The sequence below is a fragment of the Syzygium oleosum genome, unplaced genomic scaffold (assembly GCF_021117445.2).
Source record: "Syzygium oleosum isolate NSW1041296 unplaced genomic scaffold, Sole_v2.1 Sole_v2.05, whole genome shotgun sequence".
Classification (NCBI taxonomy): Eukaryota; Viridiplantae; Streptophyta; class Magnoliopsida; order Myrtales; family Myrtaceae; genus Syzygium; species Syzygium oleosum.
This window is the reverse complement of record NW_026607489.1, coordinates 7716030-7730398: the sequence shown is the minus strand read 5'-3', so window position 1 is coordinate 7730398 and position 14369 is coordinate 7716030. Positions and strand designations below refer to the sequence as shown.

Here is a 14369-nt window from a genome sequence, read left to right as displayed (position 1 = left end):
AGAGAAGTAATAACTAATCTATTATATATATAAAGAAACCGGAGATGACGGAATGTTCACACATGACCCATAACTAAAACAGATAAAAAGAAAGGTATATGAAAAATTTATCTGCTGTTGAGATTATGCTTGAAAAAAGGATAAATTAGAAAGGGTACTTCCAAAAGAATATCCGTATTCTGTCTTTTGTCAAGTTAAAACTTGAAAAAAAAAAAAGATTAATTAGAGAAAGTATTTTATATTTTACTCTTCACAGACATGGGTAATTATGAATGTAGTTCCTTGAAAGTGAGCTTAGTCTTCCTTGGACGCTACGTACTTATATCGACATGACACAACGGAGAAGGAAAGCAGGAGGGGCTAAAACCCTGCTACCGCAAGCACAAGCACCGCTACAAGATCTCAATTGAGAACAATTCACCAGACAAAAGAATATGCACTGTTTCACTTTTGAATACCTGAGCCATGAATCAATAAGGCAAAAAGAGCGCAGACCCAACAGCAGAAAAATGTCAGATTTGCATAAACTGGAAGGATCCAAAGCAAGCAACTCTTAAAATTAATTGCAGTTGACCACCCTCACAACATGGCTTCACTGCAACATGAACTTAGCCTCACTATCATGAATATCAAAGAGAGTGACAAAGAGAGCACGCATAAAATGGACATTGTTGCATTTTATTGAGAGACTGGGTCCATGATATTGAAGTACCACGCGTAGAGTAGAACTTCCACGCTACAAGAATTCTGTATCACGGGGGTGAGCAACAAAGCAGTGTCTCCACCAAGATCAGAAATGTAAATTCACAGGTTGATGTCTCAAGGGGGGAAAAAAAAGAGCTTACTCTTCTTGATGTTGAAGGAAAAAATGTAGCTGGACAGTTATTCTGTTACAACATATCTCAGGGAGTAATCAGCTTTTTGATGCTATCATGGTACAACTAAATGCACAACAGGGTACAAGCTTCGGAAACTACAACAGCTGTTGCTAGAACAAAAACAACAAAAGAGTTAGCACTATTTCCTCATCACCTTCATATTCCGTTGTCGTTGAATTGAGAGCTACTGTCAGATAATGCACAGCTTTCACAATGATATGCCACCCAATGTTGCGCAACCAGAAGTCAGCAAGACCCCACAAAAACTCCTGAATATCACTGATCATCCTAAATGCACATTTTCAGAAAATTGGTTGCTAGAGTTACAAAACTACGACTCAATCAATGATACTGCTCCTCCCGAGACAAAGTCAACCATATCAAGTTCTCAACAATTCATCTCTACACCAGCCAATTTCTCCTCGTAATTTAGAGTGTTGGCCGCAATTAAAAGCATGTCCATTCCACCTCTACCTTTGTCCGTATCCTCTTCACCTTTCTCGTTTGGCTTCTTGTCCGGTGTCCGGCATTCCCCGTTCTCTACAACTTTCCTCCTCTGTTTATTTTCAATATTCTCATATGCCTTCTTTGCCCTGCGTATTGCTTGAATCCCAGCGTCACATTTTCTACAAAACCATTTTCCCCTTGGAATTGAGGTGCGTGGCGGTTTCATGCAGTAGATATGATAAGCTTGATCACAACCATCACACAAAACAATCTTATCATCATCTCGATCTGTGAGGCAGGCTCTACACAAACAAGAAGGACAGTACCAACGGGAACTGTAAGACTTCGACTGCTTAGTTGTCAAGCACCTCCTATGATAATACTTACTGGGACAAAAAGGATGCTCGCACATCCTGAACTTATCCCCGTTTTCAATCTCGTTCCCGCATATTTTGCAGGTACTCGAGATTTGGGTCTCTTCAAATGGGTTAATCCCCAAATCTGAGCTGCAATTTGCATCTTCCATCGTGGTAAGAGCTTCTTCATCAGCAAACCCATTGACGGCACTCCTGGAAGCATTCAATCTCTCGCAGACAACACAGTTCTCATGAGGAGACGTGATTCCACTTTCCGTGCAACTAGCACAGTACCAACTTCTAGGTGGAATCTCTTTCACTGCAGGCTCAATGCAAGAGACATGGTATATTTCCTCGCATGAATCACAAACTAAACATTCCATTCCATCTGCCTTCAGTTCACAATGCCGACAGATGCTAACATTATATGCACCACATTCCTCTGTTTGCTCCAATTTAGCATCAACGAGAGTATTCCTACCAGAGACCTATTCAATATAAACGACTTGTCAAGTCATAATCAGGATTGACAAATCATCATTTCAAGAACTCAGGTCCGAGAAGATTCAATAAGATCCTGATAATGGCTTCTGCTAAAGCTCTAGATATACTAATCACGTAGTGCAAATACCATAAAACATCAAGGTGAACAAACTATTAGATTCATCAATAAGTTTCTAATTCACAAACTACACAAGCTAATCTCCTAGATAGAGGCATCAAAGATTACAAAAGGAATACAATAGCAGTGAAAGTACAAAAGAAAATAAAAAGCAAACAGTGACAGAAAAAAGTCAGATAGCAACATCAATACACCACCCTAACCCGCAAACACTAATGTTTTGTGCAAAACAACAAAGCAAAGTTGAAAACAGTTAGAAAAGGATGTATTCACTGGTCCAGATCAAAGAATGAAAAAAATTCAATGGCCTCCAATCATACAGAATTACAACATGCACGAAAGGCTTAACAAATCCATGGCCTCCAATTATACAGAATTACAGCATGCACGAAAGACTCCCATATAACGAATCCACATAAATGCCATTTCTTAGCAAACATGGAAATTGAGGAAGTGATTCATCGTGCTTTAAGCATCTTCTGTCAGTCTGTTTGTGTACAGAAAATACAGAATGGAAAAATCTAATCTACAAAGATAATTATTTGAAAAACTTAGTCCAATATATTTATGCACCTGCACCAGCAAAATGCACCCAAAAAATTTACACGGCAATTCAGAAAAAGTTACCTCAAATTTTCCACCATCAGAAGAGCTTTTGTCTGCATTTGCCCCCTGGGAGAAAAAGAGAACTTCAGACTTACCTTGGAAGAAAAAATGACAGCAAAGACTGTTGAAATACATATTTCAAAATACTACGACAATCTCACATATTTGCAATACTCCTTAGATATGTCAGTGAGACTCTTTGCCAAAGAAGCTAATTCGGTGCCAATCTCTTCAAGCTTCCTCCAAACCTGCAAAGTTTTACCAGGTTTAAGATATGCCATGCAGCTTATACAACAGGGTAACTTTTAGCATACAAGTTAGATAATAGGAAGTTTAGAAGTCCGCTACTATGAATCAAAAACTGCAACAGATATTCGAAGAACTGGCACAGATCACACATCCAAATCAAGATGCTCAAGAACAAACATCAGAAGTCACGAAGAATGAAGTAACTCAAAAGAATCTAGGGAAGAACAAAGCACCAAGGACATAAAATGTCGTATCCAATGGAGAAACCTTAGAAGAGCATGCAGTAGTAACTGCACTTAGGACCCAACTATTCTTCGCAAGTGTTCAATTTTGGAATCGGCTTAGTACCTTCATTGCAGCAAACATATCAAGTGAATTACCCTAATAATTTAATTAAATCACATATTGGAGCTACTTCCAAGTAAAACTTTCAGCAGACAACCAAATTTTCCAAGTATAGTGCAGTGGTATATCTATCTGACATTGTTCAAATGTCAGTGGTAATGGCATTAAAGAAATTTCACAAGCCACTGACAGGAAAGGGACAGGAAAGAAGCCAAGATTAAAATAAAGGATAAAACTGAAAATCCTTCCTGAAGCATACATTCAACAGAACCACCCTTTGGAGTTCAGACACTATTAGGCAAAGGATTTACAAAATGTAACTCAGAAAAAAGAGTTTGAGCTTCAATAAAATCAACTGCAATGCACTCTGTTTACGCTGTCTCTAACATAGAGCAGATCCTTATTAATCTGACTCTACAGAAAAATGACATGAATGGGACTATAACGTGTCGTAAAAGTTCGACTTCCAGCGGACTCTTCTACATAGCTCCTGCATGAGTAGTACATTTTCAACTGGCAGCTTTCCCACCCTTTAGATCATCACAGCTCACTACAATTACCTTCCATTCTCCTATACATCCCAGCAAATCCATTAAAGCTACTATACCAAGGCATTTCCTTCGAATATCTTCTCAAAGACTTAATTTAAATCTAATCTTACAGCAATAAAGAAAGTACTATAATAATCTGAAGTCATGACCCAGTCAAAATGTAACAATTTATGTTTCATGACTAGATTCTCTCTGAAAGTTGTACAAAAAAAAGTTGCGTTTGTAAACAAAATCATCAATTGTTTTACACTGGACATTCATCTATACCAACATGGGACCTTCATTTTGCATTATAGAACCACAACTTAAGTTTACAAGAATATAAAGAGATTGAAAATATGCTTCGAATTTTTTAAAAAGACATGGAAAAATGCAATCCATTGGGTTCAATGTAAGACCCCCTACAATTCTACAGCACAGAAGGTGCAACGCATAGCAGAAAACTGTAGCTGGTTCTGACAAAGACTACATTTATGTTGACCTATATAAATTGAACCTTAAGTTCGAAACTTGAGCTGCTACTCGGAGACAGAGATTTAAGAATGTAAAAACCTTAAATAGAAGCTTGACAATTTACTTAATCTAGATATAACTCACTTAGGACATCAGAGGAAAAAAGATGGTAGTGACACATTGGAAGGAAGATCGCAAAGAAGGGTTTCATCACGGAAAAAAACACCAGTAATGCATATCCCAGCTGTTGCATGTTGGCACCACAGTTACAAAGGCCCCAGAGAATTGGAGAAACGATTCTTTAGAATGCAACCGATCTTTATAAGGCATATCTGGATTTTACTGTTATTCTGCCAGGTGAAAAACATTGAATATTCTATCTAGTAAGAAGGGAAGGAGAAAAAAAAATATTGTTTCTATCCAAAAAAATCTTAAGCAAATAGAGAATTCTCCCAATATCAAGCACTAAAATCAATCGGAATTTAAGCTAAATAATGAATGGTCAAAAGTTCATTTAGTTTTAGAAAACAAAAGGAGTGGATGTACGTGATAATGACAAATAGCTGTCTAAGCTTCTCAGCTGTTGACCAGCAGAAAGAATCCATACTAGATCAGCTTTGAGCACTGCTCACAGAAGAGGAAGACAACCAAAAGAAGTGCAAATTCCTCTCCAAATTTGATATTCAATCAACTACATCCAAAGCAGTTACTGGTCAGCTAAAGTCAATGTGACAGAGCATACGAAGTGGAAATTCTTTCAGTACATCAAACAACCAAAAGATATAGCAGAAGGACTGCAATTTTAAACAATTGAAGGATTTCTTAGTGTATAGCATGAGACCACATATCGATTTGCCAACATATATATTGAACAGTCTCACATGAAACGCGTCAACACGTTCATGTCAAGATACTTTGCTGCAATTAGCAATACATCTGTTCTACCAATGGTATGATACCTGTAACATGTCCGAAGAGAAAAGCACTTGGGACTGTTCATAAGCTCCCTCCTTCATCCGTGAGTTAATGAGGCGAAAATCCAACACCCTGTCAATCTTTGTTTCTGGAAAGTTTTCACAGAGAAGCTTGCATAATTGGCTGAACTTTCCTGAAATTATTATGTTGTAAAATGCACATTGACTCAGTTCGGTGATCATCTCATGATTAGATCCATTCATAGAGGCCTTAGATGTAAGGTCGGCACCCTTGGCAGCAATTCCATTCTGCATCCCTGTAGCTTGGGTAGAGGTGCCCAGCCTATACTGATCTTTCAACTGAGTATCCTGCTTAGAAACCAAAAAAGCGGCCACCAGTTAAAATGAGATAAGCAATGTAGGATTAGATGTAAGGGACGATACGTAAATAGTAGTTTTGATGGCAACAGAACCTTGACTTTCATATTATCAATTTCTGTAGCATGACGCGCCAGGGCATTTTGGATGCACCGTCCTATACCACCTTCATCACTCAACGACTGGAATATGTGCTCCAACACAATGCTACTGCATTGGCTCTGTGAGTGCTCATTGCGATCATTTTCAACAGCATGATGGACCGCAGAAGGAACATGAAGCTGCTCAGATACGTGAAACTCTGAAGCTCCAGCTATTGGTTCCCTTAAAATCTACAACAAACCAAATAAGCATCCGAGAGAAGACTATAAGCACCATAAATCAAAATCTAACCAGGCAAAGTCACGGTTCTTTCAATTACATTCAAACCAAATGACTTGCATGTATTATTTCATCAAACTTCTGGGAAGTGTCTTAATAGTATGCAGAAAGCAATAAACACCACCACTTGTTCAAGACAGCTGTCCCACCTAAGCATGACAAAAATCAATCCAGGACACCCTGCAAGTCTGCAGACTGGGCCATGGGGCAGGAAAACTTATTCATTTAGCTGTGAATCTGTTACATGCTAACCTAATCTGAGAAGCTTTGGAAAAAGTTATTCAAGTTATAGTTAGCTATCTTTTTCTATTGGTTAACAAAGCCACAACTAACTAATAAAATAGCTTTACTCAATAGTATAAGTTGTAGAGACATAGAAAAAGTTTTATATGCAGAAACATTTAGATAACATCCATCTCAACCAAGGCTTCAAATCACCTAATGAGAAGACCATTACAAAGATCAAAATTTAAAGTGTTACTAAAAAGTAAATGTCTGCACTAGAAGTCATGGAATCATCAAAGGGTAAGTTACTTCAAATGAAAGGAAAGCACGGAGTACAAAAAGGAGCTGCAACCCTGAGATGGAAAGGCACTGAAGACTTGTAAGTCATAAATTAAGTCTCAATCAAAAATTCAAGAACGAAGAGATGAAAAAAAAATTATTTTTCCTCTTTGATCTTTAAAAATAAAAACACTTCATCAAGAGCAAGAAAATAAATTTCTGTCAGCCTATGTTACACTTCCCACATAACTTCTAACTGTCCATTAGAGGATTTTTCACCAGCAAAAGTGCCTTCTCAAACACGTAGAAGGCAGTATTTTCATGCTTAAAAATTTCTTTAACTAACAAAACAACCAAAAGAAAATATACCAGTGAACTCTGAGGTCAGATAGCAAAGTTTTGAGTTTGGTCCCTATAATAGAGCAACCAAAAATACTCAAATGGATGGTACCAAACCTCTGAAACGGCTTTCGCTAGTAAAATGAAAATTACTCCCCAAAGCCAAAGTGATCAATAATCATCTGAATATCTCCAATTGTTGTAGGAAAAAGATTATTAAGACTAAGAAACCCCTCCTTCCTCATCGATATGAAATTCTTCTCTACCGCTGTACCTTAAACCATACTAAGATCTTCAAAACTAAAATACTAACTAGTAGCACCATTAGCATATGCAGCTTCAAGAAATTCTCCTCAAAATCATTCCATCACAATCAGAACTAAGATAGCCCAACCAATCCCAATGAGCTCCCAAAACCCACTTATATGACCTGATAAATAAACCCTTTGGAGAATAATGACATGCAATGATCATTCATCAGAACAACAAATGTAACAAATTTTCATATAGATTTCATCTATAATGCACCAACTGAATTCCAACTCTCTACCCCGACAAACAATTTTCAAACTATCATAGTATGTGCATCATTTTTACTTGATAAGAAGAAAAAAATGTAAGTACAGGTACTGGCAAAATTAGGTTGAGACATTCCATGTGCAGCACAGACAATAAATCTGTGACAACAGATAGAATAAAGGTACAGGACAAACCTGGTTTGCCGAAATAGTTGAAGCTCCCGAGGTAGCTCTCTCATCCTCTCCACTTTTACTTTCCAATTTCACTTGTTTTCGCCTCTTGTAAGTCCGAACACACTCACTACCGCCTGAACTCCCTTCGGCCACATCACTATCGTGGCCATTGGCAAAACCATTACTCATTTTCCCACCCCTCAAACAAGAACTCTCGGCATCGCGGTTGCTGGCCAAGACAGGTTTCCCTCCCTCTATGCCATTGTCATCATCACCCATTGGAAACCTGAATCCAGAACTCCTAACCCTAAGCGTCAGATTAGGGCTCAAGGGAAAACCTCAAACTTCAAATTTCCAAAGCAAAAGTCAATACATTCACACGTTTCCAATGAAAAAAATACCTAATTCCATCAATATCCAGAAAATTCAGCCGGTCTATTCATCCTATTGCTCTTCCCAGCAACAAAAAAGAACACTTCAAGCAGAGAACAAAAATTCACATTTCGCAGTACCATGCCAAGTTCGCCGCAACCACGTCTTCTCATTCAATTCAAACGAAGACCCAATTCACGAAATGCGTTAATTTGAGTTAGAAACTCGAAAAACTTGGCAGAAAGCGATGCAGGAACCAATGCATGATGTATTGACAAAACCCAGATGAACCACAATTCGTCCCAGCAACCACAAACTCCACCCATGAACCGAAACGAGCAGGGGCAGTTTGACGAGCACAGTAACATGGAAGAAAGGAGAGAACTTTCTCACCTTCGCGTCCTCGGAGGGCGGGGGTTGAATCTTCAGGAGGAGAAAGTTTTGTAACTGGTACTTCGCTTTTCAGTTCCTGGGCCTCTCTCTCTCTCTGCAACTTCAACTGCATTTTCCTCTCTCCCTTCTTCCGTTTTTATCCCCGCTTCGCTTCGGCCGATATTGTTTTTTTCGGAAATAAAAAGAGTATATGGAAAATGGAAACCGCTTTTTGGTTTCCTCCTTTTCGTTTTCCGGTTTTCGGCCATAAGGGAAAGAAGGGAGGTGCGTGGTGGATCTGTGCTGTAATCTATTTCTCTAAACGGATTCTCTTTTCTTGTAAATGCCCATTTCTTTTTTCGGTAGTTCAGTTATTATTTTGTCCATCTTATTGCGCTGTGCTTGGATCTTGGGGGTGAAATTGGTTTGAACTTCCCGGTTAAGCACCACCGCCACGTGGCGCTCCTGGCCACCCATAGGGAGCGGTCAAAGGCCAGACTTGTAAGAGAGACAGATCATGTATAATTCATGAATTCTATCTATTGATTTGGGACCCTTGGGGAAGCCTACATAGGTTTTATTTTTGTGTGTGTTATAATGTTATTATCAGCCAAACCACATGATAACTTCAATATATGAGGTAAATATACATAATTTTATATTAAGTAGCGAAGTGAGTGCATCGCGAATTTGAAGTAATACGGCGCTATGATTAGAAGCTTTCTATTTCTTGAATTGCGCCGTCGTAAATGTTTAATCTTGAAGGCGATCCATGAAGTAGTTCAACTCGTTCCTTCCTAATATGATGTTTTTTAATTACGTCATTTTTTTTTCCGTAATGTGTAACGGTTTACGGCGGTGCTCTACTGAACTTTAGTGATCAATAATTACATTTCCCCATAATGTATAAATCGAATCGTCGTTATTTTAAATTGCGCCGTCGTAAATGTTTACTCTTGAAGACGATCTATGAAGTAGTTCAACTCGTTCCTTCCTAATCTGATATTTTCTAACTACGTCAGCAATTTACAGTATTCTGTTACCAAACTTTAGTGATCAATAATTGCATTTGCCTAGAATGTCCAAATCAAATCGTTGTTGTTTAATTTTGTATATATCGCCACCGTTAAATTGTCTTATATACTTATATATTAAATTCCCTATTTTTCCTTCTAAAAGTGAAATTAGATAGGCAATGCCAATAATTAATTTAATGAAATTAGTAAATGCAAGTCATTACAAAAAAAAATTGGTCGAAACCCGGAATCATGTGACGACTCTATTATGTACAAGAACTTAAAAGGAAAATGAAAATGCAAAGCAAATAAGAAGATCAAAATTGAATAATTCCCTTTTCATTAATTTTCATTTCAGTTAACTTTTCCAATTTATCTATTTTTCTTCACATTATTTTTCTTTCTTTAAAAATTTAAACGGTTTTTAATACTTAGGTTTACTTAAGCGATTCTCAATTGTGATAATTAACCACATCAGTCACTATGTCATCAATTTGACTAAACATGTGTGATATGTCAATTACTCATTATTTGCTTTCCGATTATCACCTAACTTTGTTATGGCTATATCTTTTATTCTAATAAAAACACAATTGTACGCCTTTTCCAATCCTAACTTCTTCTACACTAACGTCTATGAATAAAGCTCAAAATAGGTTTTAATCCTTAAAAGATCAATAAAAATTATCTTGCTAGGAAAAATTTAATCATGGTTACAAAATTTTAGTCATTGCCATTTAACTTGGGGGAAATTTATTCACGTTATGTGAAATATATCCATTTAATTTTTTTTGGTCGAAAAAATATATCCATTTAATTAAGGTATCTATACTTTTGACTAAACAATATTCTTATAACCTATAAATACGTTACAATTTACCTTTCCATTCTGCTGTATTATAAATTAATTAGATTGCCATAAGCCATTTGCTTTAATTGCTTCGAATGAAAAAGGAAAGAAAACAAAAGTAAGTTTGTACTTATATGGTTACATATTCAATTTGGTGGAGGGTATTTCTGTCTTTATAATTATTAATAATATTTGTGCAAATTAACTGTGGCTGAATTTCAAGGGAGAAATTAATCAAATCAAAATAGAGATTTGGAAAAAAAGTTGTGGTAGAATCCTTTCAGTTATGGAAATATTAATTCCCTAATTATAATTATAAGTTTCATTTTTTCTTTTTTCATTTAGTACGTTCTAACTTGCACCGACATTGACAAACGTGCGCTGCAAATGACATGAGTACGAGAAAAAGTGAAGTGGTTTCGCAGAAGAATTGGCTCTCTCGCCCAGCAAATGCAGCGACCGTGCGCGAGGCAGCATCACATGGAGGAGTCGGAGACCGAGTCGGAGACCGATTCGGAGCCCGAGTCCATGCGGTGCATATCCTGCAAGGTGGAGTACGTCACGCGCGACGCCGGCACGTGCAAGGAGTGCTATGAGGAGGCCAGCGAGACCGAGGAAGAGCTCAAGCGAGAGATCAGGGACTTGGAGGCCAAGGTCGCCTTCTTGAAGTTGTGTTCTCCGACCGACCACCAGCAGCAGCAGCTCGGTGGCCGCTCCGGTGGATCTGGGTTCACCGACATCGTCTTGGTCGCCGCCGAGGACGGTCCCGACGGCGGGCCGTCCATGCCGGTGCCGGCTCACAGGGCCATTCTGGTGAGCACGGCCTTTTGCTCGGTGAATTGATTTGGTTGCTGGTTTTTTCTTTGATTTGAATTTTGGGTGTTTCTTTTGTTTTTGCTCTGATCTATTAAATTTGGGAATTTCAGAAGGGACGACAGGGTTTAGTGCACAGTGGTTAAGCTTCGATTATTCTGTAGCTAATTTGCGGGTGGGTGTAAATGTTCTGCTCCTTGCTCCAAGATCTAATTGTGGGCATGTCTCATAGGGTGGTGATAAATTGTGCCTCGATGGTAAATAAGTGGTCAATTACGGCGTGGAGAAATTTTGCAATAATTCTCCGCGAAGGGGTAGATTAGATTCGGGAACACTTCCTTTAAGAGTTTTCTTTCAGTCATTGGACGACGAAGGTGCGGAGAATCACTGTATGCTGAACCTTTGTTCGGTAGTCTTGATTTATGGAAAGTGGAGGCGCTCGACCGTGAAATGATGCCCGAATGAAGCGAGAAATGGAAGGAAAGATACTCTTTTGGGAGAACTTATATTTGATATGGATGGTCTAAAAAGGGGATTGGTCAGAACGTAGCTATTAAGGTTTCTCAGATCTTTCATTTTAGTTGAGGCAGAGAGGAGTTATAAGAGAGTGAAAGAGTAATGCTCATAGAGGATTTCTTTAGAAGTTTTATCTTCGTTTGGCTCTTATGTGCATTCCTTTGAACAATTGTTATTGAGAAATTTGTGCAAATAGATTTAAGGAGGGAACACCTACGGACAATTCGGAGTTGGACTTTAAGATGACTTTTATGTGTGATAATTCGGTAACTCCATGGGTGTGCTAACACAGCGGTACCTGTGGCTTACTAGTTGACAGCGAAAACTCTTTGCCCTTGCCACTTTAAGTCCGTGATATGGTGGTAGTTTCAGTCTGGAAACAAAGAGTGCCCCAAAAGTGATATCACTTGAGGATAATGAGTTGGCTTGATTGATTAAATGCTTCTGATGCCTCGAGGACACCTATACCACTAGCTCACCATCCTAAACCATCATGCTGTCATTTTCCTTAAGAACAGTACTTGTTTTATTTATAGCTGAATAAAGTCCTCTTGCTATCTCCTGCTCATGAGATTGAGTCAATCATATAATCACCAAAAGGCAGCCTTCATATCTTCTTGTGCTTGAGAATATCAAGTAGAAGGCAGCCAGTCTAGACTCGGCAAGGTGGCAACCATGTAATCTAACAAACATCCTGTAGTTAATGACTATGCTTTGCTGCAAAATACTCTTCTGAGATGCTTGGATAGAGTGTGGGATCAAATAAATGATTCGAACAATTACAATCCTAATTGTCGGGTACTGGAGAAAAGCTAACCAAATGAGTTCTCTTAGATCGCTTCCTTCCTCCATAGACAATTCCCGACTAAATCGCCATGAGTTTATTAAACATATGCATTCAACAAATCTATTCGGTGATCTGGCCTCGAAAAAGTATGTCGGGCCGCCTTCTTCTTTTGTTTCTGGCCTCAATGATTTCTTGGATTGGTCTTGGTCTTCTCTCTTCTTTAGCCTAAACTTAACCTTCTTATGTTTACTCTAGTTTTCAAGATGTAATGCCAAAGTTTAGGCAGATTAAATAGTTGTGCATGGTCAAATCAATAAGAATTTCTGCCACTCTTTATTTAGAGACTTGCTGTAAAATGCTGCCACTGTACATGCTTCTGACTAGATTATATCTGGTGATAACGGGGGTTGCCTCTGCTTTTGGAACTGCATGTTGGTAAAGTTGCACCTACATAAGACATTTCCAGTAACAGATTACTTCTTTTACTTTCTAGTCTGTTATTAAACTCTCTCTTAGGTTGATCTTGAAGTTTTTGAAGTAGCTTTCATCTATTCAGGCATTAGAACTACCATATTTGTTTGGTTGGACTAGATATCTAAGTCAGAGAGATTCTCAATTTTTTGTGCAGATCATGATTGATTCTTTTTATTTGCTTGGAATTTGGCTTAGTTGAGTTCAGTGGAATAATTGGTAATTGAGTCGCTGGGTACTTCAGTGATTACGACTTTCTTTGACAAGATTTGATTAAAGCATTTCTTGACCCATCAGATATGCATTTTGCCTGCTGCAATGTAATTTCATTGGAGTTATCAACTTGAAAATTACACAAGCTTGAGTTATGAAGTTTTTTCGCTTGGCATAGGGGACTTGTGAGCACAACATAGTTTTCATAAGTTTTGTAATTGATAACGTTAGCAAGGACATGGTTAAGAAGCTTTGCTCACAAGCTCTTCATATCAGGTGTTTCTTCAATTTAGAAAACTTGGACTAAAATTGATCAGATGCACAAACATCTCCTATCAAACTATTGAATTTTCTCACATTGCAACTTTTTGAGTCCTCTTTGGTTTTGTTTTTATAATCAGGCTAACCGATCCCCAGTGTTTAAAGCAATGCTTGAGAATGAGATGGAAGAAAGCCGAAGCGGCACCATTAAGATAAGTGATGTGTCATATGATGCCCTTCGAGCATTTGTCAACTATCTTTGCTCTGCTGAAGCATGCCTCGATGAGCAAATGGCTTGTGAGCTTCTAGTATTGGCCGAAAAGTACCAGGTGGAGCACCTCAAAGCTTATTGTGAGAAGTTCTTGGTATCCAAATTGAACTGGGACAACTCAATTGTAAACTATGCCTTTGCACACCAGCACAATGCGAAACTTCTCCTTGAGGCCGCCTTGTCGTTAATCTTGGACAATATGGATAAACTCAGAAAATGTCAAGAATATTCAGAATTCGTTGAAAAGCACCCTGCCCTCGTGGTGAAGATATATGAAAAATGTCTTGCGAAGCAGGAAAACACTGCAGCACCTAAGGATACTTCTGCAAAGACATAGGCTTGTCTTGGTTTTTATTTTGGTCATATAGTCTTATCTTGTACGGGGTAACTGTTGACGAGAAAAATAATTTTATGTTATTTTGAGTTTGAAGTATCAGGAGTGATAACTTTTCTGCATGGTTTGTTGATAGATTTCATTGCCTTTGTGTTAATCAGGATACAACCTCCGGCATTGTCTCATTGGTATCGTTTTCCAATTGAAGTGTTTTCAGCTTCAATAGTGAACTTTTATTGATTCAAAGTACGTATCCATTTGTACTATGATCTAGGGAAATATGATCCTTGTGTCACGGGCCGATAGTTTGGGAACGAGGTATGAACACTATGAATTTATGGTAATGCCATTCGGATTGACGAACGCCCCTGCTGCCTT

The 14369-nt window shown here is 38.3% G+C and overlaps 2 protein-coding genes across 4 annotated transcripts; one reads left to right on the top strand and one right to left on the bottom strand.

Annotated features, from left to right (window-relative positions):
- Positions 1-825: 825 nt before the first annotated feature.
- LOC115676473 (PHD finger protein EHD3) lies at positions 826-8723 on the bottom strand. Of its 3 annotated transcripts, none has more exons than XM_056311761.1 (7): positions 8481-8723; positions 7737-8022; positions 5895-6131; positions 5467-5790; positions 3071-3157; positions 2931-2975; positions 826-2169 (listed from the first exon to the last, which is right to left on the bottom strand). In XM_056311761.1, the coding sequence occupies exons 2-7, from the start codon at positions 7992-7994 to the stop codon at positions 1267-1269; spliced, it is 1854 nt and encodes a 617-aa protein (XP_056167736.1). In that variant the 5' UTR covers positions 7995-8022; positions 8481-8723; the 3' UTR covers positions 826-1266. The 3 variants fall into 3 exon arrangements, with proteins under 3 accessions (XP_056167736.1, XP_056167735.1, XP_030455274.2); XM_056311760.1 differs by having other exon boundaries at positions 7737-8016; XM_030599414.2 differs by having other exon boundaries at positions 7737-8001; positions 8481-8722.
- Positions 8724-10684: 1961 nt separating this feature from the next.
- On the top strand, positions 10685-14088 carry LOC115676380 (BTB/POZ domain-containing protein At4g08455). The gene is made up of 2 exons (XM_056311403.1): positions 10685-11138; positions 13527-14088. Exons 1-2 carry the CDS (start codon positions 10776-10778, stop codon positions 13992-13994), a joined length of 831 nt encoding a protein of 276 aa, XP_056167378.1. The 5' UTR covers positions 10685-10775; the 3' UTR covers positions 13995-14088.
- The last annotated feature ends 281 nt before the right edge of the window (positions 14089-14369 follow it).

Coding starts and splice junctions, on each gene's coding strand:
- LOC115676473 (XM_056311761.1), bottom strand. CDS start 7,994: ATGGGTGATGATGACAATGGCATAGAGGGAGGGAAACCTGTCTTGGCC. Junction 2,976..3,070: donor CTAAGGAGTATTGCAAATAT/GTGAGATTGTCG, acceptor TTTTTCTCCCAG/GGGGCAAATGCAGACAAAAG. Junction 2,170..2,930: donor CTGATGGTGGAAAATTTGAG/GTAACTTTTTCT, acceptor TATATTGAATAG/GTCTCTGGTAGGAATACTCT.
- LOC115676380 (XM_056311403.1), top strand. CDS start 10,776: ATGCAGCGACCGTGCGCGAGGCAGCATCACATGGAGGAGTCGGAGACC. Junction 11,139..13,526: donor CGGCTCACAGGGCCATTCTG/GTGAGCACGGCC, acceptor TTTTATAATCAG/GCTAACCGATCCCCAGTGTT.